Here is a 26,351-nt window from a genome sequence, read left to right as displayed (position 1 = left end):
TTTTCCTTTGCATAATGCAAAAAACAATGAGATGCTTTCCTCCTAGAAATGGTAATGATGCACAGATCTTAAAAAGTCCAGCGTCCTAGATACTGAACAAGCAATTTGCAATTATAAAACTGAAAAACTGAAGCATGTCTATCCATGTATTTCTAATCTAAAAGCTTGTTTGTTTATAGGCCATACACATAGCAGCATACAATTACTTGTTTTCTAAAAGTTTAAAATTGGGTGTTAACAACGGCTATAAATAGAAGTATTAAGGATGGTTACAAATATAATGCTTTTAAAGAGATTATACCAGGAAAATAAAGAAGTGAGTTGAGGTGGTTGAAGTAATTTAACACAATACATGGAAAAAATGTTTATATACATATATACTGTATAATGTAATGTCAGGCATTTAAGAAGGCAAAAACCAGCAAAAGAAGCAAAAAAGAACAAAAGAGATTAATTAAAGATTTTATATTATATTATATATATATATATATATATATGTATATCTCTCTCTCTATATCCCTATCTATCTATCTATCTATCTATCTACACACACACACATATATATATATATATATATATATATATATATATATATATATATATATATGTATATGTATATAAATCTTTATTTCATTTCTTTTGTTCTTTTTTGCTTCTTTTGCTGGTTTTTGCCTTCCTAAATGGCTAACATTACATATGTATTACTCTATATTTATACAGGATTTATTAGTAATACATTTATTAAAATATAGCAAAACCCCAAACACTTTTTTCCATTTAGATAGGGATTTAACCTCTAAGTTTTTTTTTTTTTGCCATCTGTGTTCAGTTTTCCTTTATTTTCTGTTCTGGTGATACAACAGGAAGTTACAGCAAATCTCTCCAAAGTGAGGGAAATCCCGGTTCTCGCTGAAAATGAAAATGTTGTATTCTCCCTGATATTAAGTCCAAGTGGCGGTAGTCACTGGGATCAAATAAAAAGTAAATCTCCCTAATGGGGACACAATAAATACAGACAGGGGTTCTAACCACTTACCTCTAATAAAAAAAAAAAAATGGCGTTAGATATATTTTATGTTAGACCCATAAAAATGAGGACATTTGTGCCATTGTGGTCTATGGCACTGCTGATGTCAGTGAATGTTCTTTCTGTAGTTTTAGTTCCTTTGACCGTGATGCATAATATGTTGTGTATTTTTACATAGATTTAACTGCATTTCTTTAACATCTGCAGTATTCTTGCTAATTTTTAAACATTTTTTGGAGCTAGGGGCAACTTTCAGTTGCATTGTAGTTAGCAGGAGAAAATTCCCAACTTTGATAAATGTGCCTCTACATATTTTATTTTATTCTAGCACATAATTTACCTCTAAAAATAGTGACTGCATAAACGACGTGCTATTAATCTGAGAAGGATGATACTAACACAGTTTCCATCATAACTTAAAAAATACCTGCCAGTGTATTTCTTGACGCAAAGTCAAAAGGCTGTTTTTTCAAAAAAATAGATGAGCCATATAGGTATATAAAAAAAATAAATAAAAATAAATGAAATAACAGTTTGTGAAGTATGTATTCATTCCATTTACAGGCTAGAAAGTGTACAATGTAATTAGTTATATGAAAAAACTAGGGTGCAATAAACTCCTGGAAAACCTAAATTCAGCTTTTGGATAAAATACCTTTTTTTAATATATATAATGCAGGTCATGTGACTGCTTTTATTCTTCTAGGCTCTGGGGTGCTGGGGTAAACCGTAGCATGTCACATGCCGGGCTGCATTTCGATTTTTTTCACCCATGCAGAGAGCAGTTGAGCTGTGAATCAAGAATCTACTCTGTTGTGCAGGTGTTGCTGCCTTTGATGTGGCCACTAGGAGAAATACACCCCATAAGTAAGCCTTGAGTAGACATGGCTTTCTTGGTAGACACAGAGATCTCCAAAATTAAGGCCCTCCAGCTGTTGCCGAACTACACGTCCCATAAGGCATTGTAAAACTCTGACATTCACAGACATGACTAGGTATGATGGGAATTGTAGTTCCTGAACAACTGGAGGGCCATAGTTTGGAGACCCCTGTGCTAGAGGAAGGGGAGCATACACAGTGGAGTAGCAATGGTACAGAAGTTCAATGAGCCCAAAGATAGTTGCCTTTGAGAAGAAGGTAGACTGAAGGTAGTCTAAATTAGTGATCGACCGATATCGTCTTTTCATTGCCAATACCGATATTTTGGTCATTGCGTATCGGTATCGGCCAATATGGGCCGATATTTTCGTACATTTAAAAAATATATATTTTTTATATTTATACTTGACAGGTACTCTTGTGGAGGGATCTGGGGGTCTAAAACATCCCAAAACCCTCCTCTGCACTTAAAAGCATTCAAAACGCCAAGTTTGGCTGTTTTGAATGCTATCATTTTTTTTAATCTAGCGCCAGTTCCCGGAAGTGATGTCATGACATCACTTCTGGGTTTTTGCATGGAGACCTGATCAGATCAAATGTGGCCATGCGGGCCGGTTGCCCGGGTCTCCCGGAGGGGGGGGGGCGTGAGACCCGGGCGAGCCGTGGAAGGCGGCGGGACAGGGGGATTTCTAATATGCAGTATCAATGATATCAATGTATGATAGAAAATAAAACTAGTTTGTTGCTGTTTGCCTTACAAAACAGCTCAATATACTTTTTGTTTAGTGTTAAAAAAAGGACCTCACCAGCTAAAAAATAGATAGTGACAATGAATTTGATAAAAACCAGAAAATAATAAAATGTATATTATTAAATATTTTATCTGGCTGGTACATTGTAAATTGAATTCTCTTGTACTACCTAAGGTCATGTGTAAAAAGGCTTGCTAATAAAAACAGAATTTTAAAGGCATTAGAATTGTAGTTTGAATCTCGTAAAAAGGAAAACATTTTGAAGCTTGAAAAAGAAGGCAAACTGATGAACCTGAATATATTTCAATATGAACAAAATATTTTGCTCATTTTTTTATCATTAACGTTAAATTAATCATTATCGTTAGTGTAAATGAATTACATTTTTGATGTCTGAAATATGTTTTGATTACCTAAACTTTAGGTTTTTATTGTGTTTTCTGTGCTGGTGGGATAACAGTGATGTTTCATTACTCACAGAAGTTGCTTCCCATATATACATAGGTTTAAAACAATTAATTTGCCATGGTTTTCCAGTGTTGTGGTTTCAGTTAATCCCTAGGTATGTAGTAGAGTTGTTAGGTTGATTACTATTGGTCACACAATGTTTCTGCCATATCTGTCACAGGTGGGTGAATTGAAGTGTATAAAGATAATTGGTCTACCAAAATACATTTTTCCATCCTGCCTCTGACACCCCAGGTCTATATATGACTGACGACGAGTCTATCGAGAAGTTTAATGCAATGTAAATAGAAAATAATAAAAGTGATGTATAAATGATATATCATAATTAATAGATTCATATCCTGCTTCTTCTAGCTCTAAGCTGCAATGAAAATGATGGCGACCACATGGACAGAGACCAACAGTACACCCCCAACCAGAAAACCAAACGCATGAGGACCTCTTTCAAACACCACCAGCTCCGGACAATGAAATCCTACTTTGCTATTAACCATAATCCAGATGCCAAGGACTTAAAGCAACTAGCTCAGAAGACCGGTTTAACCAAAAGAGTTTTACAGGTAAATAAATATAAATATAAAATCCCAAATTCTATTTCTTACAAATGTGGACATAAATAAAATTAAATGATGTGAGAAGAAAAGTATGTTGCCGCTTTTTTTCAAATTGATGTACATTTCCACAAAAAACGTATTATATCATATAGATGTTCAACACAGAGCTATTCTGTTATTTAGGAAAACAAATAAAAATATAATTCTTGATTCTCACGTCTTTGTTATATTGTTTAAACTCAAACTCTGTATGTGTTGTTATACAACAAATACATTTATTTTTAACCTAGAATATATATATATATATAGATATATCTATATATATATATATCTATATCTATATATATATCATATATATATATATATATATATATATATATATATATATCTCTATCTATATATATATATATCTATATATATATATATATATATATATATATATATCTATATATATATATATATATATATATCTATATATATATATATATATATATATATATCTATATATATATATATATATATATATATATCTATCTATCTATCTATCTATCTATCTATCTATCTATCTATCTATCTATCTATCTATCTATCTATCTATATATATATATATCTACATATATATATATAGATATTATAGATATAGATCTCTCTCTCTCTCTCTCTATATATATATATATATATATATATATATATATAAATATATACACACACACACAGTAAATATTTTTTCTCATTCATTCTTTCTTCGCCACACTTTCCTTATTTTTTTAAAATCCATCTTAAAAGACTTTAAATATTAATATTTTTATATCACATTTTTTATATATTACAACATTTATTTTTTGGTACCGTATACTTGTACAGGCTTTAAAAAAAAATATATATATATTTACAAAATGTAACATTCATTTTTGTATTTTAATTTTACACAATCGAACCAACAACACGGCTGTGTTGCTGGAATGCTCTAACTGTGCTGAGGGCCATTTGAAGAGCTTCCTTTAGATGACACTGCATTCTGTAGATATACTAGTATAAAACTTTTCCCCATGGCAAAAAAACATACAATATTTAGACACTTTTGAACAAAAGTGATATTTAAGAGCCTCTGTATGCATAAAAAAGCAAGAAAGGTAATGCATAATAATTAGAAAGTTGATGGTTTGCCTTCCTTGCCTTACAGTATCACATTTGTAAGAAAAGTGGAACTGCCCTTTAAGGTATTTTAATTTTTTTTTTTTTTTTAACAAACACATATCCCTTTGGAGTATTAGAGTCAACATAAAAAAATACTTTTAACAGTATTTTATTCAAATGAAAATACAATTAAATTTAAAAAAAGCATGTCTTTTAACCTCCCCCTCCCAAAACACTAGCCAATTAGAAATAATGAAAGGTTTGAAAAAAGACAAACTGTATTTTAGAGAATATAAACTTGCCTGTTTTATTACTAAATATTTTTATGAATGCTAAAAAGTAACTTCAGAAAAGTATCTTTTTTGTTTTCTCATAAAGATTCATGATTAGAGCAACTATAGCATGGGATTATGGAAAATTCCTGCTTTGTCAATGTTAATTAATTAGGCAGTATTAATGCAGCTATGGTGATAGCAACCCAAATGACTGGTGTGCTAGGTTGCTGGCAGTAGGGAGAGGGGGCATATTTTTGTTCATAATTTATAGGGCATGTCAAGGCAAAGTAGAAAAAAAAAACATATGCAGCACCTCCCTGTCTCTATAATACATTGCCATTTCCCTGTGTTTTTACCTTTGCAAGTACCTTGCAAGTTCAGAAATATACCTGAAGATTTGCCTGAAGTCCTTATTCCCAGTTGTGAATAACAGCTTTTTTGTGGACAATTTTTTTCTGCTAAACTATTTCTGAACTTGCAAGGTACTTGCAAAGGTAAATAGTGGTGCAGCTCTGCATAGAAGCTAACTAGCTTCCGTTTTTTTTTTTTTTTGTCAAAGCTTAATTGAACAAGCTGAAGTTAGAAGCTGATTGGCTATCATATACAGCTACAACAGATTTGGCATGCTCCAGTTTTAGTAAATCAACCCCTAAGAGAACTAAATACTAGACTCTCTGAGATAACACAGGAAGTGTGCATAGGACACAGGGCAGATCTGACACGATCAACAGATTTTGTGCACTTAAAAACAGATGTTTTTTTATTTGTAACTTAACACTTTCAAAGTTGTACCTAAAAGACCACAATAGAGCAAATACATTCATTATTAGGGCTTACATAGAGTGAAAATTTTTTTAAAAGACAGAAAAAAGTGGTGAGTTGGTGGATTCAAATTTGGTTGTAAGCTGTAATGTGGGAGCCAATTAATCAACTTCTGTTTATACAAGTGTTTTCTTATTTGATCATCTCCAAAAAAAAAAAAAAAAAAAATGTCTGCAGCAAGAATAATAGCTTTCTTGATAGGAAATTATATGGCGGTGTTGGGAACTTTGGTGTAGAGATAGGTGGTTTGTGGGTGATTAGCCACACATACAGCGAGGGAAAAAAGTATTTGATACCCTGCTGATCTTGTACGTTTGCCTACTGACAAAGAAATGATCAGTTTATAATTTTAATTTTATTTTACCAGTGAGAGACAGAAGAACGAAAATATCCAGAAAAATGCATTTAAAAAAAGTTATAAAATGATTTGCATTTTAATACGTGAAATAAGGATTTGACACCTTTACAAAATATGACTTAGTACTGATGGCAAAACTCTTGCTGGCAATCACAGAGGTCAGACGTTTCATGTAGTTGGCCACCAGGTTTGCACACATCTCAGGAGGGATTTTGTCCCACTTCTCTTTGCAGATCCTCTTTGAGTCACTAAGGTTTCGAGGCTAACGTTTAGTAACGTGAACCTTCTGCTCCCTCCACATATTTTCTATGGGATTAAAGGCCTGTACACAAGATACGAAAATCGGAAGTAAAATTTGGTCCGACGAATGATCTGCCGATTTTCTGATTGTTACCAATTTGCGGACAACAAAAACTGGATGTGCAGGCTATAAAATTTTTATCGTACGAAAACACAACGTCCGATTTTCATTTAGATCATAAGAGCCAGTCTAGGCATGCTCAGAAACGAAATAACACATACAAAACAATTCAACACATGACATCACTTCTGGAGTTGAATTCTGTCATACGAGAATTTTCACTTTCCATATGAGACTAGAATGCAACAAAAAACGGACAAAAGATCATCCGATAATCTGATCGTGTGTATGAGGCTTAAGGTCTGAAGACCGGCTAGGCCACTCCAGGAAATTAATGTGCTTCTTGAGCCACTCCTTTTTTGCCTTGGCCTTGTGTTTTGGGTCATTGTCATGCTGGAATACCCATCCACGACCCATTTTCAATGCCCTGGCTGAGGGAAGGAAGTTATCATCCAAGATTTGACAATACATGGCCCTGTCCATCTTCCCTTTGATGCGGTGATGTTGTCCTTTCCCCTTAGCAGAAAAACACCCCCAAAGTATAATGTTTCCAACTCCATGTTTGACGGGGATGGTGTTCTTGGGGTCATAGGCAGCATTCCTCCTCCTCCAAACACGGCAAGTTGAGCAGATGCCAAAGAGCCCGAGTTTGGTCTCATCTGACCACAACACTTTCACCCAGTTTTCCTCTGAACCATATAAATGTTCATTAGCAAACTTCAGACGGGCCTGTACATGTGCTTTCTTGAGCAGGGGGACCTTACAGGCGCTGCAGAATTTCAATTTTTCATGGCTTAGTGTATTACCAATTGTTTTCTTGGTGACTATGTCCCCAGCTGCCCTGAGATCACTGACAAAATTCGTCCGTGTAGTTCTGGGATCAATCCTCACTGTGCTCATGATCATTGAAACTCCACTAGGCGAGATCTTGCATGGAGCCCCAGAACAAGGGAGACTGACAGTTATTTTGTGTTTCTTCCATTTGCGAATAATTGCACCAACTGTTGTCACCCTCTCACCAAGATGCTTGGCGATGGTCTTGTAGCCCATTCCAGCCTCGTGTAGGTCTACAATGTTGTCCCTGACATCCTTGGACAGCTCCTTGATCTTGGCCATGGTGGAGAGATTGGAATCTGATTGTTTGATTGCTTCTGTTAACAGGTGTCTTTTATACAGGCAACAAGCTGAGATTAGGAGCTCTTTCTTTAAGAGAGTGCTCCTAATCTCAGCTTGTTACCTGTATAGAAGACACATGGGAGCCAGAAATCTTGCTAATTGATAGAGGATCAAATACTTATTTCACTCATTAAAATGCAAATCAATTTGTTGTTCTGTCTCTCAATGTTAAAATAAATCTACCATTAAAATTATAGACTGATCAGTTCTTTGTCAGTGGGCAAATGTACAAAATCAGCAGGGGATCAAATACTTTTTTCCCCTCACTGTATGTGTGACTAATTACCCACAAACCACTTATAGATCTCTAGTAGAGAGATTTCTACACCAAAGTTCCCAACATTGCCATGTAATTTGCTATGAAGAAAGCTAATATTCTTGCTGCAGACATTTTTTATTTTTTTGGGAGATGATCAAATAAGAAAAAACTTGCATCAATAGCAGTTCACTTATTGGCTCCCACATTACAGCTTACAACTGAATTAAAACACAGCCAATAAAAAAAAATATATATATTTTTTCATAATTTTAGGCCAATATGTATTCTGCCACATATTTTTGGTAAAAAAAAAAATCCAATAAGTGTATATTGATTGGTTTGCGCAAAAGTTATCACGTCCACAAACTGGGGATAGATTAATGGCAATTTTTTTTTTTTTTTACTAGTAATGGTGGCAATCAGCGATTTTTAGCGGGACTGCATTGCATTACATTGCAGCAGACAGAACGGACACCTAACTGACACTTTTGAGGGGACCAGTGATATTGCTACAGTAATCATTGCTAGAAATATGCACTGTTACTGTACTAGTGACACTGGCAGGGAAGGGGGTTAACACCAGGGCGATTAAAGGGTTAAGTGTGTCTCTAGGGGGTGCTTTCTAACTGTGTGGGGGGATGGACTCACTAGATGAACATAGATATCTGTGTTCCTGAATAGCAGCAACACAGAATCCCTGTGTTCATCCTTGACAGTACGGCGGTCTACCTAGTTTACATAGGCAAACCACTGTTTTGTCTCTGTGGGGAGCGGTCGCAGGTGGCAGGCGGACATCGCATAAGCCAGACCCGCTGATTGGCTCCTCCTCTGGCCAATCAGTGCACGCGCCCCTCACTGACTACAGGTACGTCGTTTTGATAGGACCTCCCGTACTATATGTGCAGCGGCTGGTCGGCAAGTGGTTAAATGCCTTCTTTGAAATAATGTCTGTGTGCATTTGTGTCTACAATTTTCTTTATTAGGAAACAGATGGAAATTTGAACTAAAAAAAATGAAAGGGTGAAAGATTTAATTTGCATGCTTATTTGATTATGTAACAAAATTAAATAAGCAAAGGTGTTTTACAACATGTACTTACTGTATAATTATAAATAATTCATAAGTATCCCTTTTTATGCTTGGTGCTAAACAGTAATACTGCTTAACCTTGCCTAACACTGTTTTACTTCACCTATTCCAGGTATGGTTTCAAAATGCACGAGCCAAATTTAGACGGAATCTTCTGAGACAAGAAAACAATGGAGTAGACAAAACATCAGATTCCACTCTTCAAGCTGGGACACCATCAGGACCAGCCTCCGAAATTTCCAATGCCTCTATGAGCCCCTCCACTACCCCAACTACATTAACAGACTTGACTAACCCTACAATGCCAACTGTGACATCTGTGCTGACTTCGGTAGCTGGTAGCTTGGACGTGCATGAGTCTCGAAGTCCTCCACAAACAACACTCACAAATCTCTTCTGATGACTCATCAAACGTTCATTTAACAACAAAAAAGAGATTATTTTTAGTCAATTTCCAAGTGTATTTTAATAGAGACTTTCTTCAATGAATAAATTACATTTTTGGGGAACATTCTCAGAGAAGAGTTCATTGTGCTGGTGTTTTGATAAACTGAAGAATTGGTTGAAAGATGTATCTGCAACACAACATTTGTGTACCTGTACAGTTTTGTGGACTAAAAATAAGGGAAAGAACCATTAATTTAAGTTGGCTGAATCTTCTGTATTCTCAAAGACTGTTATGTGCCTTATATACTGTCTTATCAACATACATTTTCTCTCTGTATATTTATGACCAGAACTAAATTGTTACAAGTTTGTTACTTTTCAAATAGTCCTAAAAAGTTTCTTTGTTTAGACTTTTTCTGGCAGAATTTTGGAGCGAGTAATGTAAAATGTGAGCATTCATAGATAATTTGGTGGTTTCTGTCCATCACAACATTTGCACTGGTATCTACATCCAGACAAGGTTACTGGGCCTACCAGTAACCTTGGGGTAAAGAGACTTTCCACAGGGATCTTAAAATTGTCTAGTGTGATATATAACCTCTTTAGATTTTGAGAATGCTAATATATTGATATCTTAAACCATGCATACCTCCCAAATGTACATATTTTGGTGGACAACAACCTCAACTTTATGACCCATGAAGACGCAGGGCTTAGTGTAATTGGTTGGAGTTTTGCCTGAACAGGGGCAGGGATAGGAAACCTGTATGGTACTTACATGTTCCAATTTTAAGGATGTTGGGAGGTGTGAAAGTGGTATGACCCTGTCTACTCTAGTCCAGAAGTAATTTTTTTTTTCCATTTAGGATTAGGAATTAAGGAAATTGGCTAACTGGAAATAAGTATTAAATACAATGCACAATGTTTGACTAGCATCTAAACAAACCGTCAAGGTTTTGAGAGTAAAAGATTCACCTACCACTGTTTGAACTACTCTTAATTTGTTTTAAATCTCATATACTATACTGTTCACTGTGAAAATTAGTTTACAACTGGTGATAAACAAGGATTTTTAAAGTCATTAATATGTTGTTCATGAGATTAGTTGTCTCTGCCACAACAGTCACCAGAATTCAGTATTAACTTTTACAGACATTTTCATTGAAGGACTAAAAGACAAACCACATACGTACATGGTTTTACAGTGCTGCACCCATAATCTTAAGCTTCGTACACACGCAACGATTATCGCCGACTTTTGTCCAAGTTGTGTTTTGTTGGTTGGAATGTGCCTAGACTGCACACAAATTTTCTCGGCCAACAAAATTCTACTTCAGAAGTGATGTCATGTGCTGGTTTACTTTCCGTGTGTTTTTTCTTCTCTGAGCATGCCCAGTCTTGCTCATCAGATTTTTGTCTGCCGAAATCTGTAATGACTGACGGAAAATCGGCCGTTGTGTTGACGGCCAACAAAAATTTTATAGCCTGCACACCAGATTTTATTCGGCCGAAAAGTCGGAGTCGGTTGTCGAAAGCATCATACTAACAAGTCAAAAATCGTCCGTTGGCCGAAAATTCACGGCCAACTATCGACGCGTGTGTACGGGGCATAAATAAGTGACAACCACCCACTATAGACCAACTAGAACCAACTCAACTAATAAGCTCACATTTATTCTTATAGCAAGGATCTCCAGAAAAACCAATACATCAATGAACCATTCTTCTAGACCTTGTGGCTCAACTAGAATACAAAGAAGGCCATGATACTATCACCTGGAGTTGTTTCACTCAGATTATTTAAAACTGTATATAACAAATTTAATATATAGCAGCGTACCTGTTCCCTAAATGTGGTGGCTGCTCTCGTATTTTTGTCAGGCCTTTTATTGCTTTATTATTACTTGGTGATCCTGCAAATAAAACATTTCCTGTCCTAGGGTGGCTACACTCAATCCATTGTATCAATGGAGAAGCTATGGGCTCCTCTCCAAATTTGGACTACAAACATGTCTTCTTCTCTTCTTCTCCATTACATGGAGGGTAGTGGAATTTGTCATTTACTGAAGATAGCTTAGAAAAAAGATAACATTGTTTGTCACTTCAGCTCAATTCACAGAAGGTTACAGGGTCACTTTACTTCGAGCAGGATAACAGTTTTTTTCTGAACTTGCTTTCTTAGCCTGCGAAATAAAACTAATGTAGCTGCCACATTTAAGGACTATATGAATTTTTTGTTCTTGGTTTAGATATCCTTTAAATCAAAATATATACAGTACATGCCACATGAACTATAGGGTTCGAATGTCCAAAAAAAACATTGACACAAAATTGCACTTGACTGTTTCATGGCCATTTTAAGAGTGGATTGTAGAGTCCTTTGCACTGATGAGAATCACCATGCTCGCATCATTTGAAGTCTTAAATATACTGATAAGATTGGATGTAAATACAAGTGAAGCTCACCCTTATGCAGATGAGGAAATTCAGAAAGGCACATTCTAGCACTCCTAGGTTTTAATATATCTTGTTCAGTGCCACACCTGCCTGAAACACTTTGGAATAAGTTACAGGCCAGCCCGGACTCCGAGAGAGTCGCCAGAAGTATTTAGAAAAATTGCCCTTAATAACTAAACTCATTCTTAGCTAGTGTTTTTAATTAATACCATTGGTAAAGCCAATTCGAAACAACCATCCTTGTATAAACTTATGGCCTGTGTGTAATCTTTTTGTAAAGTTTTGTTTGGTCTCTGAAAAAAAAAGGTATAAAGCAGGAAAATAATTACACTAATAAACAAAGGCTGCTTATTTTATTATGTGTTGGGCCCATTCCATTTCTTAGCACAGTGGTACTATGAGCTGGCTCTCTTGTCTGTGTTGAATTATTTTCTCCATCAGTTTTCACCTTGCCAGTGAAGGGTCGGTGGAGTTGTATATTAACATCAGCAGTAGCCAAGGCTTAAGTATAGCTGCTTTAGAATATTGTGACAAAAATTTCCCCTATTTGTAATGTTGGATAAGGTCAGAACAATTCTGAGATGTTGTTGCATCTTTTGGATGGATACTTTTACCTCAACAATGCTTAATTTTTTTTAAGATAGAATGAATGTTTGCCTTTTTGTTCTTGTTTAATACAGAAACATTAGTGTTCTTGATATGAAGAATAAATTTTGGCCGTGACATGAGTAATTGTTGTATACAGGTTGAATGAAAAATTATATATATATATCTCAAGACTTGCATGCTTTATTCTCTTAGGGTACTTGCACACGATATTGATATATGAACATCAGATTCCTTGCAGAAGATTCTTGCATAAAAACGCAAGGATGATTCTTCTAGCTATTGTTTGGTTTTTGGCGTACGCGCATAAAATTCTGTTCAGCAAAGCAGATTATTGTATTTATTTTTAATTTTTTTTACTGATTTATACGCAGTGCTATTTTACGCATCTATGGGTTCAGGCCCATTAAAACAATGGGCTGCGTTTGGATCAGTCAAAAAAAAGAATGCTGAAAAGGCATTTAGGCATCCATGTGCAAGAGGCCTTAGTATATGCAAAATGCTGAGCATTAGGTCATGCACTTGTAGCGGTGCCATATTTATAAATGAACAGGCTCAGCATTCTGTCCCACTGGTGCGTCCACCATAGACTGGACTGAGATAAAACACTTCATGGACAGTGGTTTTGTTGTGTGGTTTTGTTGTTTTGGCTGTACCAAGCTGTAATCAAGTGCTCAGGCCTGAGAAACACTTACAAAATGGGTAGCCATGTTACACTTCATTTCAATAGTAGACCCCCATCACAGTAACCGTGTATAGAGGTTCTCATTTTACATATAAAACACATTTTACATTAAAACTGTAATGGGGTACAAAGGATGGTATAGCCCTGGTCCCATTTAAACTTGCATACCAGTTAGGTATCTCTCCCGGCTTGAAACATTTACATAATATTTAGCACAGTGGCATTCCATTATTAATATGTATTAACCTCCCTGGCGGTCTGATAATGTCAGGATTTCTGTGCTAAAAGCGGTACATTGTTTTGCATGGAAATCTGTTGTTTAATTTTTAAAATTCACCTTCCCCTGCGATCCCTCGCTGTCCTCCCCCGCCGTCCTCCCGCCATCCTCCCGCTGTCCTCCCGCTGTGTGGCAGCAGCACCTGTCTTCCAGTTCCCTTCCCTGCGAGCGTTGTGACCCAGGGGGGTGGAACCGGCGGCAATTTCAAAAATGTAATTACACTAAGTGACATGATACAAAGCTGTGATCCTAACGGATTACACTGTATCATGCCATTTCACCACAGAATTTTACCTGGTGGCTTTTCCAGTGCCCTGCCTGTGATTTTCCAGTTCTTTGTGCATGGAAAGTTGAGAATGAGCATTGAGTCCAAAAAGCATTCTTTTTGCGCAAAAGCGCTTTTAGACGAACTGGAAAACAGCGACAGCGAAACGGAGTTACTTAAAGAACTGAGCGATAGCGATTCGTGGGAAAATTGAGAACGACCATGGCCAACGACCAAGAATAATTAAAAGAAAAGGAATAAACTGGGCTTGCTCCCCATATACTATGCAGTTCTTTTGCATCCTGCTTGTTGTTCTGCAAAGAACCTTGCCTTTTTCCTAACTGCATTCCCCATTTCTATACAATCACTTTAAACATATAAACATCTTGAGTTCAAAATAATTCCCCAAAAGACGTGTAAATTTACCATATGTTTTTATTTTCTGTGCTTCACAAAATATGTAATTCAGAACACTTGAAAATGGCTGTTGTTTTTTGAAGGCAATATGCAGACAATCCATGGTGCACTATATCAGGAAATAATACAAAAACAATACTCAGAAGGCCTCAAACACATATAAAATGTTGACTTCAGGATATAAAAACCATAATCAAAGTCACACATGTTATCTATGTACAGTATAACCCTTGTTGAGAAGCAATTGCTTAAAGTTAATTTTATTTTTATTGTAAGTTTGAGCCTGAGATACACTTAAGTTAAAAGGTACCAACATCCAGCATAGATTCATAAAGGGCAAAGGGAGAAAGGGCCGTTCCTCCCCATAGGAACAGTCCAGGGGGAGGGGGAAGGGGAAGGAAATTTTAGGATTTTTTCCGGTACCATCATAAAGTATTATGTCACATGTAGAAGTCTTTTTACAAAATGTTATTCAAAACAATTTTAAAATTGAAACATTGGTACAAAATACCACAAATAGGTTAATGACTGATTATTCAAACCAGGGAATACAAAGTAATTTCCAGGTGTATATTCCCCAAACATGTTTCACGGAGAAAACAGCTTCTTCAGGAGGATAATGAAAATACGCACATTCTGGAGATAAAAACCATCACAAATACCCATGACAAGTCAGCCACCATATTCTCTCACCGGCGGACATGGGAGGTGCATCAATAAAAGGTTAGTGATTATCCACAAGGGGGATATACGAAGAGACTGGGGAATGAAAAGTTCTTAACATAAGGTGGATTTAAGGGAAACTGTCCAAAACAGCCATTCAGGCTATCAGTCGCCAGATCCTCAAAACGGTCTCAATAACGTGACCCCAAATGTGGAGGTTCCACTGGATGAAAAACACGTGAGAAGCAGCAATTGTTAACATTTTTTTTCCCTGATTCCTTTAGGGTTAAAGCACCAATTTAGGGCCAGGGGTTACAGCAGTGGCAATTGGGGAAGGTACCCAGAAGGTAACTGGATTCTACTCCAGATCATCCCTCTTTCATTAAAATGCATACTCTCCCTAGCACAGAGATGGAAAAAAATGATTTTGCTTGTACAACAACACAGAGTCCCTGAAAAAAAGTGAAACCAGAGCCGAACTCTGTAAAATCCCACTGTAGTATTTATTCTAGATAGCTGGTTTCCACAGACACAGAGTCCCCACCTTAGGCCCCTAGACCCTTTTCGATTGGGCTTAATCATAGAGGTAAGGGTGGCCAAGGCTGGGGTTCTATGATATCTGGCAAGTTTTTATACAATCAAGTACCAGCAAATCACACAAGATGCTAAAATCTATGGCTGGGGACTGTGTCTGTGGAAATCAGCTACCTGAAACAATTATGGTGGGATTTTACCGAGCTCGGCTCGGTTTTCACTTTTTTGCAGGATGGGCAGAGGGAGCCTGCACCTGTTGCTCATTGAGGACCTTAGGAGTAGTTGAATAAAACCTTGAATGGTGCAGTTTCTTTAAAGGAATTTCTACCCAGGGCCCCGAAAGGCAAGATTTTACAAGCTTATATTGAAAATATGACATTCTGAACGGTATAGTGCAGTTTCTCACATCTCAAGCGACACACACAAACACACACCCATGCATATTATATATATATATATATATATATATTTATATATATATATACACATACAGTATATATATAACAAATACAGTATATATATATATATATGTATATATGTATATACACACACACACACCCTGTATATATGCAATCTCCTGTCTTCAAGGTGACAGGGAAAAATAATTGTGCGTATCAATAGTACATCTCATGAAATCCTCAACTCTTTACCTGTTGATCTTGCTAGCATGATCCTTTCAGCAGCACTTCATTTGAAGGGCTGACAACACTGCAAAAGTGCTTCTCAATTTGCAGCAGTGTTGTTACCCTCCCTTAGCAGTGCGATACGTTTCTACTTTTCCACTGGATGAAAAAGTAGACATGCTCCAACACTTTTGTTTTTGTCCCCACTTTTCATAAGCTGAACTCAAAGATGTAAGACTTTTTCTATGTACACAAAAGGCCTATTTCTCTCAAATATTGTTCACAAATCTGTCTAGTGTGTTAGTGAGCACTTCTCCTTTGCAGAGATAGTCCATCCACCTCACAGGTGTGGCATATCAAGATGCTGATTAGACAGCATGATTATCGCACAGGTGTGCCTTAGGCTGGTCACTCTAAAATGTGCAGTTTTATCACACAGCACAATGCCACAGATGTTGCAAGTTTTGAGGGAGCGTGCAATTGGCATGCTGACTGCAGGAATGTCCACCAGAGCTGTTGCCCACGAATTGAATGTTCTTTTCTCTACCATAAGCCGTCTCCAAAGGCGTTTTAGAGAATTTGGCAGTACATCCAACCGGTCTCACAACCGCAGACCACATGTAACCACACCAGCCCAGGACCTCCACATCCAACATCACCTCGTCTGAGACCAGTCACCTGGACAGCTGCTGCAACAATCGGCTTGCATAACCAAAGAATTTCTGCACAAACTGTCAGAAACCATCTCAGGGAAACTCATCTGCATGCTTGTCGTCCTCATTGGGGTACTATCAACCTGACTGCATTTCGTCGTCGTAACCGACTTGAGTGGGCAAATGCTCACATTCGATGGCGTCTGGCACTTTGGAGAGGTGTTCTCTTCATGGATTCGTTTATTATTTTGTTCAGAATATATTATATTTTTATATTTCATTGTACCATTATGGATATCATCTATACTTCTTAAATTGAAACTTTACCCATAACAACTTGATAAAAAATAATCTTCTTTAGAAAGGAGCATACATTCCACAATAAGATACGACAGGATAAGATAAGATACGACACGACAAGATAACATGAGATGAGATAAGATAAGATATAATTTATTGTCATTGTTTACATACAACAAAATGTATCAGGATACTTTTAATAAAACAAAACCACACATACACACTCCTAGCACATGCCCACATATATATTTATATAGAACAAAATATAAAATGTTAATTAAAAAATGAAAATTCCACATAAAATTCCTAAAACGCTGTACCTGGTTGGGTTATGGACAATACAGCCCTAGGGAAAAAACTATACTTTAAGCAATTAATGTGTGTTTTAAATGTCCTACATTTTTTCCCTGATGGCAACAGGGCAAACACACTGTAACCTGGGTGGGTTGGATCACTACTAATAGCTTTTGCCCACTTTTTCAATCGGCTGGCAAATGCTGTGTCCAAATTTAGTAGCTCTGTACCTATGATCCGCTGTGATGCTTTCACCACATGAGACAGGCACTTATTATACTTCCTAATGTGAGTCTAACATTGAACTTACTAACCAATTCTAAAAATAAGTGTTATGTTTGCTATCATTCTCCTACATACTCATTCTGTCTTCCACCTGCAGCTGGCATACCACACTACAACACAACGGAGAATAATATTCTCAATGGTACAATGATAAAAATTGACCAGAAACCTTAAAGTATAAGTCCACCCTAACACTAAAATCCCAGCATCTACAGACATCTACGATCTAACCCTAACCCATCTAGACCTGAAAAGAAGAATTCAGTATACATACCTTTTTTGAAGCCGATCCGACCCGGTTTCTAGCGGCAGAAGCTCTGTAGAGGACACGGCCAGCAACGGCTGTGAAAAGAAATGGGAAGTGGTGTCACCCATAGACTTACTATAGGGCTTCCATTATCGGCTGTGTCCTCTGCACCCGCCTCCACAGGGAAGCCGCAGCTGACAGCTCAGCATGGGATCAGGTCAAAATGGCTTCAAAAAAGGTATGTATACTGAATTCTTCTTTACAGGGCTAGATAGGTATTAGATCGTAGATGTCTGTAGATGCAGGGATTTTAGTGTTAGGGTGGTTCACTTGAAAAAAAAAAGTGTTTTGAGACCATGACAACCTATATATACCGGGAAATGATTGATCTTTCTTGATCTCCTATAATCCACTATTATTTCTTTAGTTTTTGCAGTATTGAGTATTAACCACTTGCCGACCGCCGCAAGTAAATATACTGCGGCGGTCAGCCCCGTGCAGGCAAAGTGACGTATTGTTACGTCACTCGGCCGCGAGCCAATAGGGGGCTAGAGCGCGCCGCCGGAGGCACGCTCCCGCCCCTGCTCGTTCACGGGCATCCCCGCGCAAGTGACCGGCGGTTCCGATGTCCGCCGGTCACTCGCGATCTCCCTCTGGAGAGGGAGAAAGGCTGATGTAAACACAGCTGTCTGTCATTCTCCCTGATGTAACAGCAGAGATCATACGATCCTGCTATGTAGGATCGTATGTCTCTGTAGTTACACCAAAAGCCACACCCCTTTACAGTTAGAAGCCCGCCCCTAGGGACACAATTTAACCCCTTGCTCTCTAATAAAGTAACCCCTTCCCTGCCAGTGTAATTTTTACAGTAACAGTGCATATTTTTAGCACTGATTACTGTAGTAATGTCACTGGTTCCCCCCAAATGTGTCAAAAATGTCAGTCAAGGGCCCGATCTGTAAGCCGCAAAGTCGCAGTCCCGCAAAAAAAAAATTCGCAGATTGCCGCCATTACTAGTTAAAAAAAAAAAGCAATAAAAATGACATAAATCTTTCCCGTAGTTAGTAAACGCAATAACTTTTGCGCAAACCAAAATATGCTTACTGCGTTTTTTTTCACCAAAAATATGTAGCGGAAAACAAATTGGCCTAAAATGTTAAAAAATTTAGATTTTTACATTTTTTTGGGGGGAATTTTATATAAAAAAATGTTAAAAATATTGTTATTGTTTCAAAATTGTCGCTCTTTTTTTGTTTATAGTACAAAAAGTAAAAATCGCACAGATGATCAAATACCACCAAAAGAAAGCTCTGTTTGTGGGAAAAAAAGGACGTCAATTTCATTTGGGTACAGCATCACACGACCACGCAATTGTCCGTTAAAATCACGCAGTGCTGAATCGCAAAATAGGGCCTGGTCTTTGAGCAGCCAAATCCTGCGGGGCTTAAGTGGTTAAATTATTTTCTCTACTTCACTCAATCAAATTTAGAATTTCCTGCCTATAAGCTGTCTCATCATTATATCATATGAGTACCACTAAAGTTGTGTCACCAGCAAATTCCAGTATAGTGTTAGACGCATGTATAGGAGTATAGTAGTGGGTAAACAATGTTAACAGGGCCGGGCTTAACACACATCCCTGTGGTACCCCTGTATTCAAAATAATAGTATTAGACATCTGATCTCCTATTCTCACGATTTGTGGCCAGTGTGTTAGGAAATCCATAATCCATGAGCACAGCAATGGACATAGGCCCAAAGCTTTTTGGGCCCATAAATAATTATGCTACCAAAATTAGTGTGTGCTGTAAATTGCCTACAGCATTGCTCCTGTTTATTCTTGCTGGATGCCGCCATTTTGCTAAAGCCCATAGCCCCTGAGCAGCAGTAAATCTTTAGGCTGTCAGCAGATTGGCCTCTAGTGGCTCAGATTTTTGGCACAATGCCAAAAATGGAGAGAAACTGAGCATGTGCAGAGCAGGGTGAAACTGTGTATTACTGGATTTTAAGCAGTATAGATATTTATCTTTAATCTTTTACATAGCTACAACTTTAAAAGGGCAGCAGTCTGGAACCTTTCATTATATATAGGAAATTTTTCCAGATGATACGAGTACTGATATATAGTGATGATAAATGGACCTGTGTTTGGAGGCAGCCCTGTTGCTCTAGAAAAAGACTATGGCGGCTATGCAGAAATCCAGCTTTGCTGCTACAAGTACACCCATATTACTTATACTTATTATTAAGTATATCCAAAGCCAATTTTTTTTTTTTGATAAAGTGGTATTATTAGGTCCACCCTGTCACATTTTAACTGCTGTCTGTCTTGGAGATTTAGTAGTAACCATTGGCACTAGGACTATAAGAGACAGACAATTCAAATGTCGCCATCAGAACAGGAATAAGGGGAAATACTCCAATGCGGACTAATTTTTCAAGTAACAGCTCAATTCTCTGCTAAAATCTAAGAGAACCCCCCAATATTTCAAGGAATGAGGATTATGGGATTCACTCTCCTTCCTTTATCCCCTTCCTTCGGAGACTGGGCTGCAGGGCAGTATTCCAACATGATAATGACCCCAAACACACCTCCAAGACGACCACTGCCTTGCTAAAGAAGCTGAGGGTAAAGGTGATGGACTGGCCAAGCATGTCTCCAGACCTAAACCCTATTGAGCATTTGTGGGGCATCCTCAAACAAAAGGTGGAGGAGCGCAAGGTCTCGAAACATTCATTAGCTCTGGGATGTCGTCAAGGAGGAGTGGAAGAGGACTACAGTGGCAACCTGACACTTTGGGCCTAAGTTGGACATGTTCACTTAGGGGTCTACTCACTTTTGTTGCCAGCGGCTTAGACATTAATGGCTGTGTGTTGAGTTATTTTGAATGGACAGCAAATTTACACTGTTATACAAGCTGTACACTCACTACTTTACATTGTAGCAAAGTTTCATTTCTTCAGTGTTGTTACAGGAAAAGGTATTATAAAATATTTACAAAAATGTGAGGGGTGTACTAACTTTTGTGAGATACTGTACTAAAAAAATGCAGTGTGGATCCCACACCAGAAGAAACCACTATGACCTTCAGGTTATTATAGGTCAGGGTTAGGATAACATTGCTTGCGTTAAGGGTTGGTTAGTCGTTTTTTGCTGATGATGCTGGAGTTCCTCCAGCCAGGAAAAGAGGTGGCTTCTGACATGCTCCAGCCTATAACGCACACTGTATGAAGCTCACAGTGTGCAGTAATTTCAGAGTAAGCAATTTCAGTACAGGAGAGTAGCCTGAACAACTCAAGTTAACGGATTTATTTTATTAGCATTGAAGCAGAGGTTCTTAAAATAACTTTACCAGGACCAAAATAATTGACAAATATAATATTGGCGAAAACAAATCATTTTTCTAACCTTTGTGAACCAAAATAAGTTTGTTATTTCATTGTGAAGTGAGTTTATTGTAGTAAATCTAACCCTGAGTTACTAAGGAAAATAATGTGTTATTTAAATCACTAAGGTAAAAGCTACATCAACAGTATGAAAACGTCTTCTCGGGTTATTATCCTTTGTGTTTGAATCCACTGAGATATGGCTGAATCACCCAAGAATGGGAAAGATCAAGGAAGCAAACAGTGCAAAAAATGTGAGAGAACAAGGAGGCAGAATCACAATGCATGTTAGTCAATGGTAATAGGAAGGTTAATCATGGGTTAATGAATGTGTTAAAGAACCATTGACACTGAAATTATAAATGGGTGACTCCAATAAATATTATTTTCATACACAAGTAAAGCAATTCAATTATATCGCATTCCTTTTCTTCCATCCAGAAGAAATTAGAAAATGAGCCATAATATCAGGAAATTAACCATAATGTATGCAACCTATCGATAAAATATAGAGTCACCACTTTGAGCCTTCGGGGGCTCCCCTCATATACCAGAATCAGGTCAAGGCTCCTCCACACATAGCTTGGTATAATCCAAAGGAAAAGCTGAACCCTGAAGATGTCTTCACAGGCAAAACTTTAATCTGTTAAGTTTAAGCACATGGTGCTGCCCCCCCAGGAAAAATATAATCTTCTCTGGAATTATCACTGGAAAGGTTTGAAGAAGGCAATAAGATAAGTACACTATATTGTCAAAAGTATTGGGACACCTGACTTTACAAGCACATGAACTTGAATGTCACCTCAGTCTTAGTCCAATATTGAGTTGGATAACCCTTTGCAGCTTCAACTCTTCTGGGAAGATTCAACTCTTCTGGGAAGGATGTCCACAAGGTTTAGGAGTGTGTCTATAGGAATGTTTTACCATTCTTCCAGAAGCACATTTGTGAGGTCAGGCACCGATGTGGACGAGAAGTTCTGTCTCGCAGTCTCCGCTCTAATTTATCATGTGTCACAAAGACCGTGGTGGGGTTGGGGAAGACCCAGCTGTCATGGTACACGTGGGTACCAATGACATAGGCAGAGGGAGATTGAGAGTCCTAAACGATTTCAGGGACTTAGGAGCTAAGTTGAGGACTAGGACCTCCAAGGTAGTATTTTCAGAAATACTACCTGTACCTTGAGCCACACCAGAGAGGCAGCAGGAGATTTGGGAAGTTGACAGGTGGCTGAGGAGCTGGTGTAGTGAGGAGGGTTTCGGGTTCCTGCAGAACTGGGCCGACTTCTCAGTCGGCCACCGGCTCTTTAGTAGGGACGGATTGCACCTAAATGGGGAATGTGCAACCGTACTGGGTGAGAGGATGGCCAAAAAGTTAGAGGGGCTTTTAAACTAGGTGATGGGGGGAGGGTACAGATGTAGAACTAGCCAGCGGGGATCAAGATTCAGAGGGCACAAATGGGGACATTAGTGGTAGGGTGTTCAGAGTTCCTAAATCCAAGGTGGGTATGGGGAAAAATCACAAGAGCAGCCTAAAAACAACATCAAATGAAGATATGGTATGCATCCGGTCAAAATTACAAGATTTTTATACCAATGCCAGAAGCCTGGCCAACAAGATGGGAGAGCTGGAGCTGCTGATGTATGAGGAGGACTTAGATTTGTGGTGGGGATTACAGAGACTTGGTTCGACAACTCTCATGATTGGATGACGACCATTCAGGGGTATTTACTTTATCGCAGAGATAGAGAAGGTAAAAAAGGGGGAGGATTATGTCTGTATATTAAGAACAGTGTACAGGTAAATATGAGGGATGATATTAATAATGGAGCTATGGACGAGCAGAATCCCTATGGGTAGAACTTCAAAGGGAAGGCACTATGGGGAAGGTAATATTGGGCATATGCTATAGGCCCCCCAACCAGAGGGAGGAGGGGGAGGCGGACCTCCTTTCACAGATTGGATTGGCAGCAAAGATGGGAAATGTCATTATAATGGGGGGACTTTAATTATCCAGATATAGACTGGGCAGAAGGAACCGAGCATTCAGTTAAGGCTCGGCAGTTCCTAAATGTTTTGCAGGACAATTTTATGGGTCAGATGGTGAATGCACTGACAAGAAACAATGCAGTATTTGACCTACTGATTACCAACAATACAGAACTGCTCACGGATATAGAAATACTTAGGAAACAGTGACCATAGGTCAATTCGTTTCAGTATTAATCATAGTAATAGGAAACACAAGGACACTGAATTTCAAAAGAGCCAATTTCCCAAAACTGTGCTCTTTGTTAGAAAATATCAAATGGGATAGAACCCTGGGAACAAAGAACACGGAGGAAAAATGGGAGTACTTCAAGAGCATACTTAACAAAGGGATTGGCCAGTGCATTCCAAAGGGAAATACATTTAAAAGAGCAAAACTAAACTCTGGGTGGCTAAACTCCAACTTAAAAATGCATATTAATGCTAAAGAAAAGGCCTTCAAAAAATACAAGGCGGAGGGGTCATTGGAAGCATTCAAGCATTACAAAGAATGTAATAAGAAATATAAAGGTGAAATCAAGGCTGCTAAAATAGAACATGAGAGACATATAGCGGAAGAGAGTAAAAAAAAAACCCAAGAAATTCTTTAAGTATATAAACAGTAAGAAAGCGAGGCCAGAACACATTGGCCCCATAAAAGATGATGAAGGAAATCTGGCCACAGAGGACAGAGAGAAGGCGAAAGTGTTGGTTTGGAATTCGCTTCCACAAGCAGTCGTATCAGCAGGGAGCATCGATAGTTTCAAAAACTATTAGATAGGCACCTTAAGGACCACATCATACAGGGGTATACAATGTATGGTTAACAGCAAACACACACACACATCATAAGTTGAACTGGAAGGACTGATGTCTTTTTTCAACCTCACAAACTATGTAACTATGTGCAGGCCGTTCAAGTTCCTAAACTCCAAACTCACTCATCCATGTCTTTATAGACCTTGCTTTGTGCACTGGTGTGCAGTCATGTTTGAACAGGAAGGGGCCATCCCCAAACTGTTCCCACAAATTTGGGAGCATTAAATTGTCCAAAATGTCTTGATATGCTGACACCTTAAGAGTTCCCTTCACTGGAACTAAGGGGCCAAGCCCAACCCCTGAAAAATGGCCCAACGCCATAACCCCCCCTCAACCAAATGATTTGGACCAGTGCACAAAGCAAGGTGCATAAAGACATGGATGGGCACGTTTGGGGTGTTAGAACTTGACTCAACCCGATAGAACACCTTTATAAAGGTGTTGAATTCGAGCATAGACTGTGAGCCAGACTTTCTTGTCCAACATCAGTGCCTGACCTCACAAATGCACTTCTGGAAGAATGGTCAAACATTCCCATAGACACACTTCTAAACCTTGTTGACAGCCTTCCCAGAAGAGTTGAAGCTGTTATAGCTGCAAGAGGTGGGCCAACTCAATATTGAATATTGAACCCTACAGACTAAGACTGGGATGCCATTGAAGTTCATGTGCGTGTAAAGGCAGGCATCCCAATAATTTTGACAATATAGTGTATAATGTGCTAATTTCACTTGTTGAAATTAATCTGAAATGTATCTCCTCGCTGTTCCTTGTGAAGTATAACTCTGTACACTGTATTCTACCATTACCTCAGTCTCACCATAGAAGAAAATGGAAGAATTTCTGATGTTGTTCATTCTTACAGTTAACAGCATTAAATTTAAGGGTGTTAACAGAATAAGTAATCAGCCAGGGAGTAACTGTAACTTGCAGTTTACTAAACAGGTGAAATGATTGCAGCAGTAATGCAAAAACACACATAAACTGCAGAATTATGAAAGTTGCAGTAACATATAAAGGCTACACAAACATGGACTTCTCACAGGGACTCAACCAGAATAACATGTGGCTGCATAGCATCTTCTAAATAAAACTCTGTAACTACAAAGGGTCAAGCAAAGATTTGTTACTTTAATAAGGAGGAACCAGCAGGAATATTATTCTCATCTATGCTTCACTATATAGCGAGTACATTTTATTTTTATTTTTTGTAGTCAAATTTGAGACACCAGTACTATAATCTAGTTTTGTTTTTTTCTATTCACACACCATACTTAAAATATAAAAAAAAAAAAAATAAAAGGGTCAAACAAATAATGGAAAGTGCTTTAGCATGCAATGTATCACTCAACCCTAGAGACCTTCAACCCTTCATTTGGACAGACAGGGTTTAAATCTAGTTTACAACTGACAAGGAGATCTCTCAGCACAGTACAGACATGGTTAAAAGGGTAACTCCACTTTCGTGGGGAAAAAACAATAGCAAATAAAGAAAAAACAATATAGCGTATACAGTTGCGACACAAATCATATTGTAATTGAATGTTATTAAAAATGACCTTTCCTTTTCAATCTGCAGCCATTAAAATTTTCAGAAATTGCAATGTAATATGGCTACCCGGAGATGTTCTGTACACAGAATGTATACTGACCACACCCCGGAAACATAATTTCCTACTTGTGTGATTGGCTCACCAATTTTCCCAGAAGTCTGCCTAAGATACAAATTAGATTTCTGGCATCCCCTGGAACAAATATGTCATTTTTGAGGAGATACTCCCAATAGGAACACATCTAAAAGGATGCAGAACCAGCAACTTTCCTTATTAGAGCTCTGCAACTGCCACAGCTGGTTGATAATTATAAAACCCCTCCCATTAGACCCACTCAGCACAGAAGAACAGAGGAACACATATGGATTTCTTTAAAATAACAAAAGGTAGGAATCTGCAACAAAGTTCGTTACAATCCTTGTAATGTACAGAGATCACCCAGAGGGGAATGTTTTTTTCTTCTCAACAAAAGTGGAGTTACGCTTTATATATGGTAATGTAACTGCACAGCACCCTTCTTAACAATACATAGAAGTACTTTGTACAAAGGTATGTAGGACTTTTAACCAAAAAAAAAAAAAAAGAAAGCACAATAATAGTATATAACAGACATTTTAAAATAGTTATGCTATATAGCTATATAACAAATATAAATTTGGTGTTATCCCAATTTAGCTGCAAAATGGAAATTTAGCTTTATGTATGCAGGACACATG

The 26,351-nt window shown here is 37.8% G+C and overlaps 1 protein-coding gene across 2 annotated transcripts in view; it reads left to right on the top strand.

The window, feature by feature from the left end:
* The window catches only part of LHX2 (LIM homeobox 2), a 62,375-nt gene extending 51,612 nt beyond the window's left edge, over window positions 1-10,763 (top strand). For both annotated transcript variants that reach the window (XM_082262629.1, XM_082262628.1), the window contains exons 4-5: window positions 3,481-3,686; window positions 9,270-10,763. In XM_082262629.1, coding sequence (XP_082118755.1) covers window positions 3,481-3,686; window positions 9,270-9,557 — 494 coding nt within the window. In that variant the 3' untranslated portion in view covers window positions 9,558-10,763. The remainder of the gene's footprint in view (window positions 1-3,480; window positions 3,687-9,269) is intronic.
* The last annotated feature ends 15,588 nt before the right edge of the window (window positions 10,764-26,351 follow it).

This window comes from Pelophylax lessonae, assembly GCF_965119305.1.
Source record: "Pelophylax lessonae genome assembly, chromosome: 7".
NCBI lineage: Eukaryota > Metazoa > Chordata > Amphibia > Anura > Ranidae > Pelophylax > Pelophylax lessonae.
Note: the sequence above shows the minus strand (reverse complement) of the source record. Positions and strands in the feature narration are given on the sequence as shown.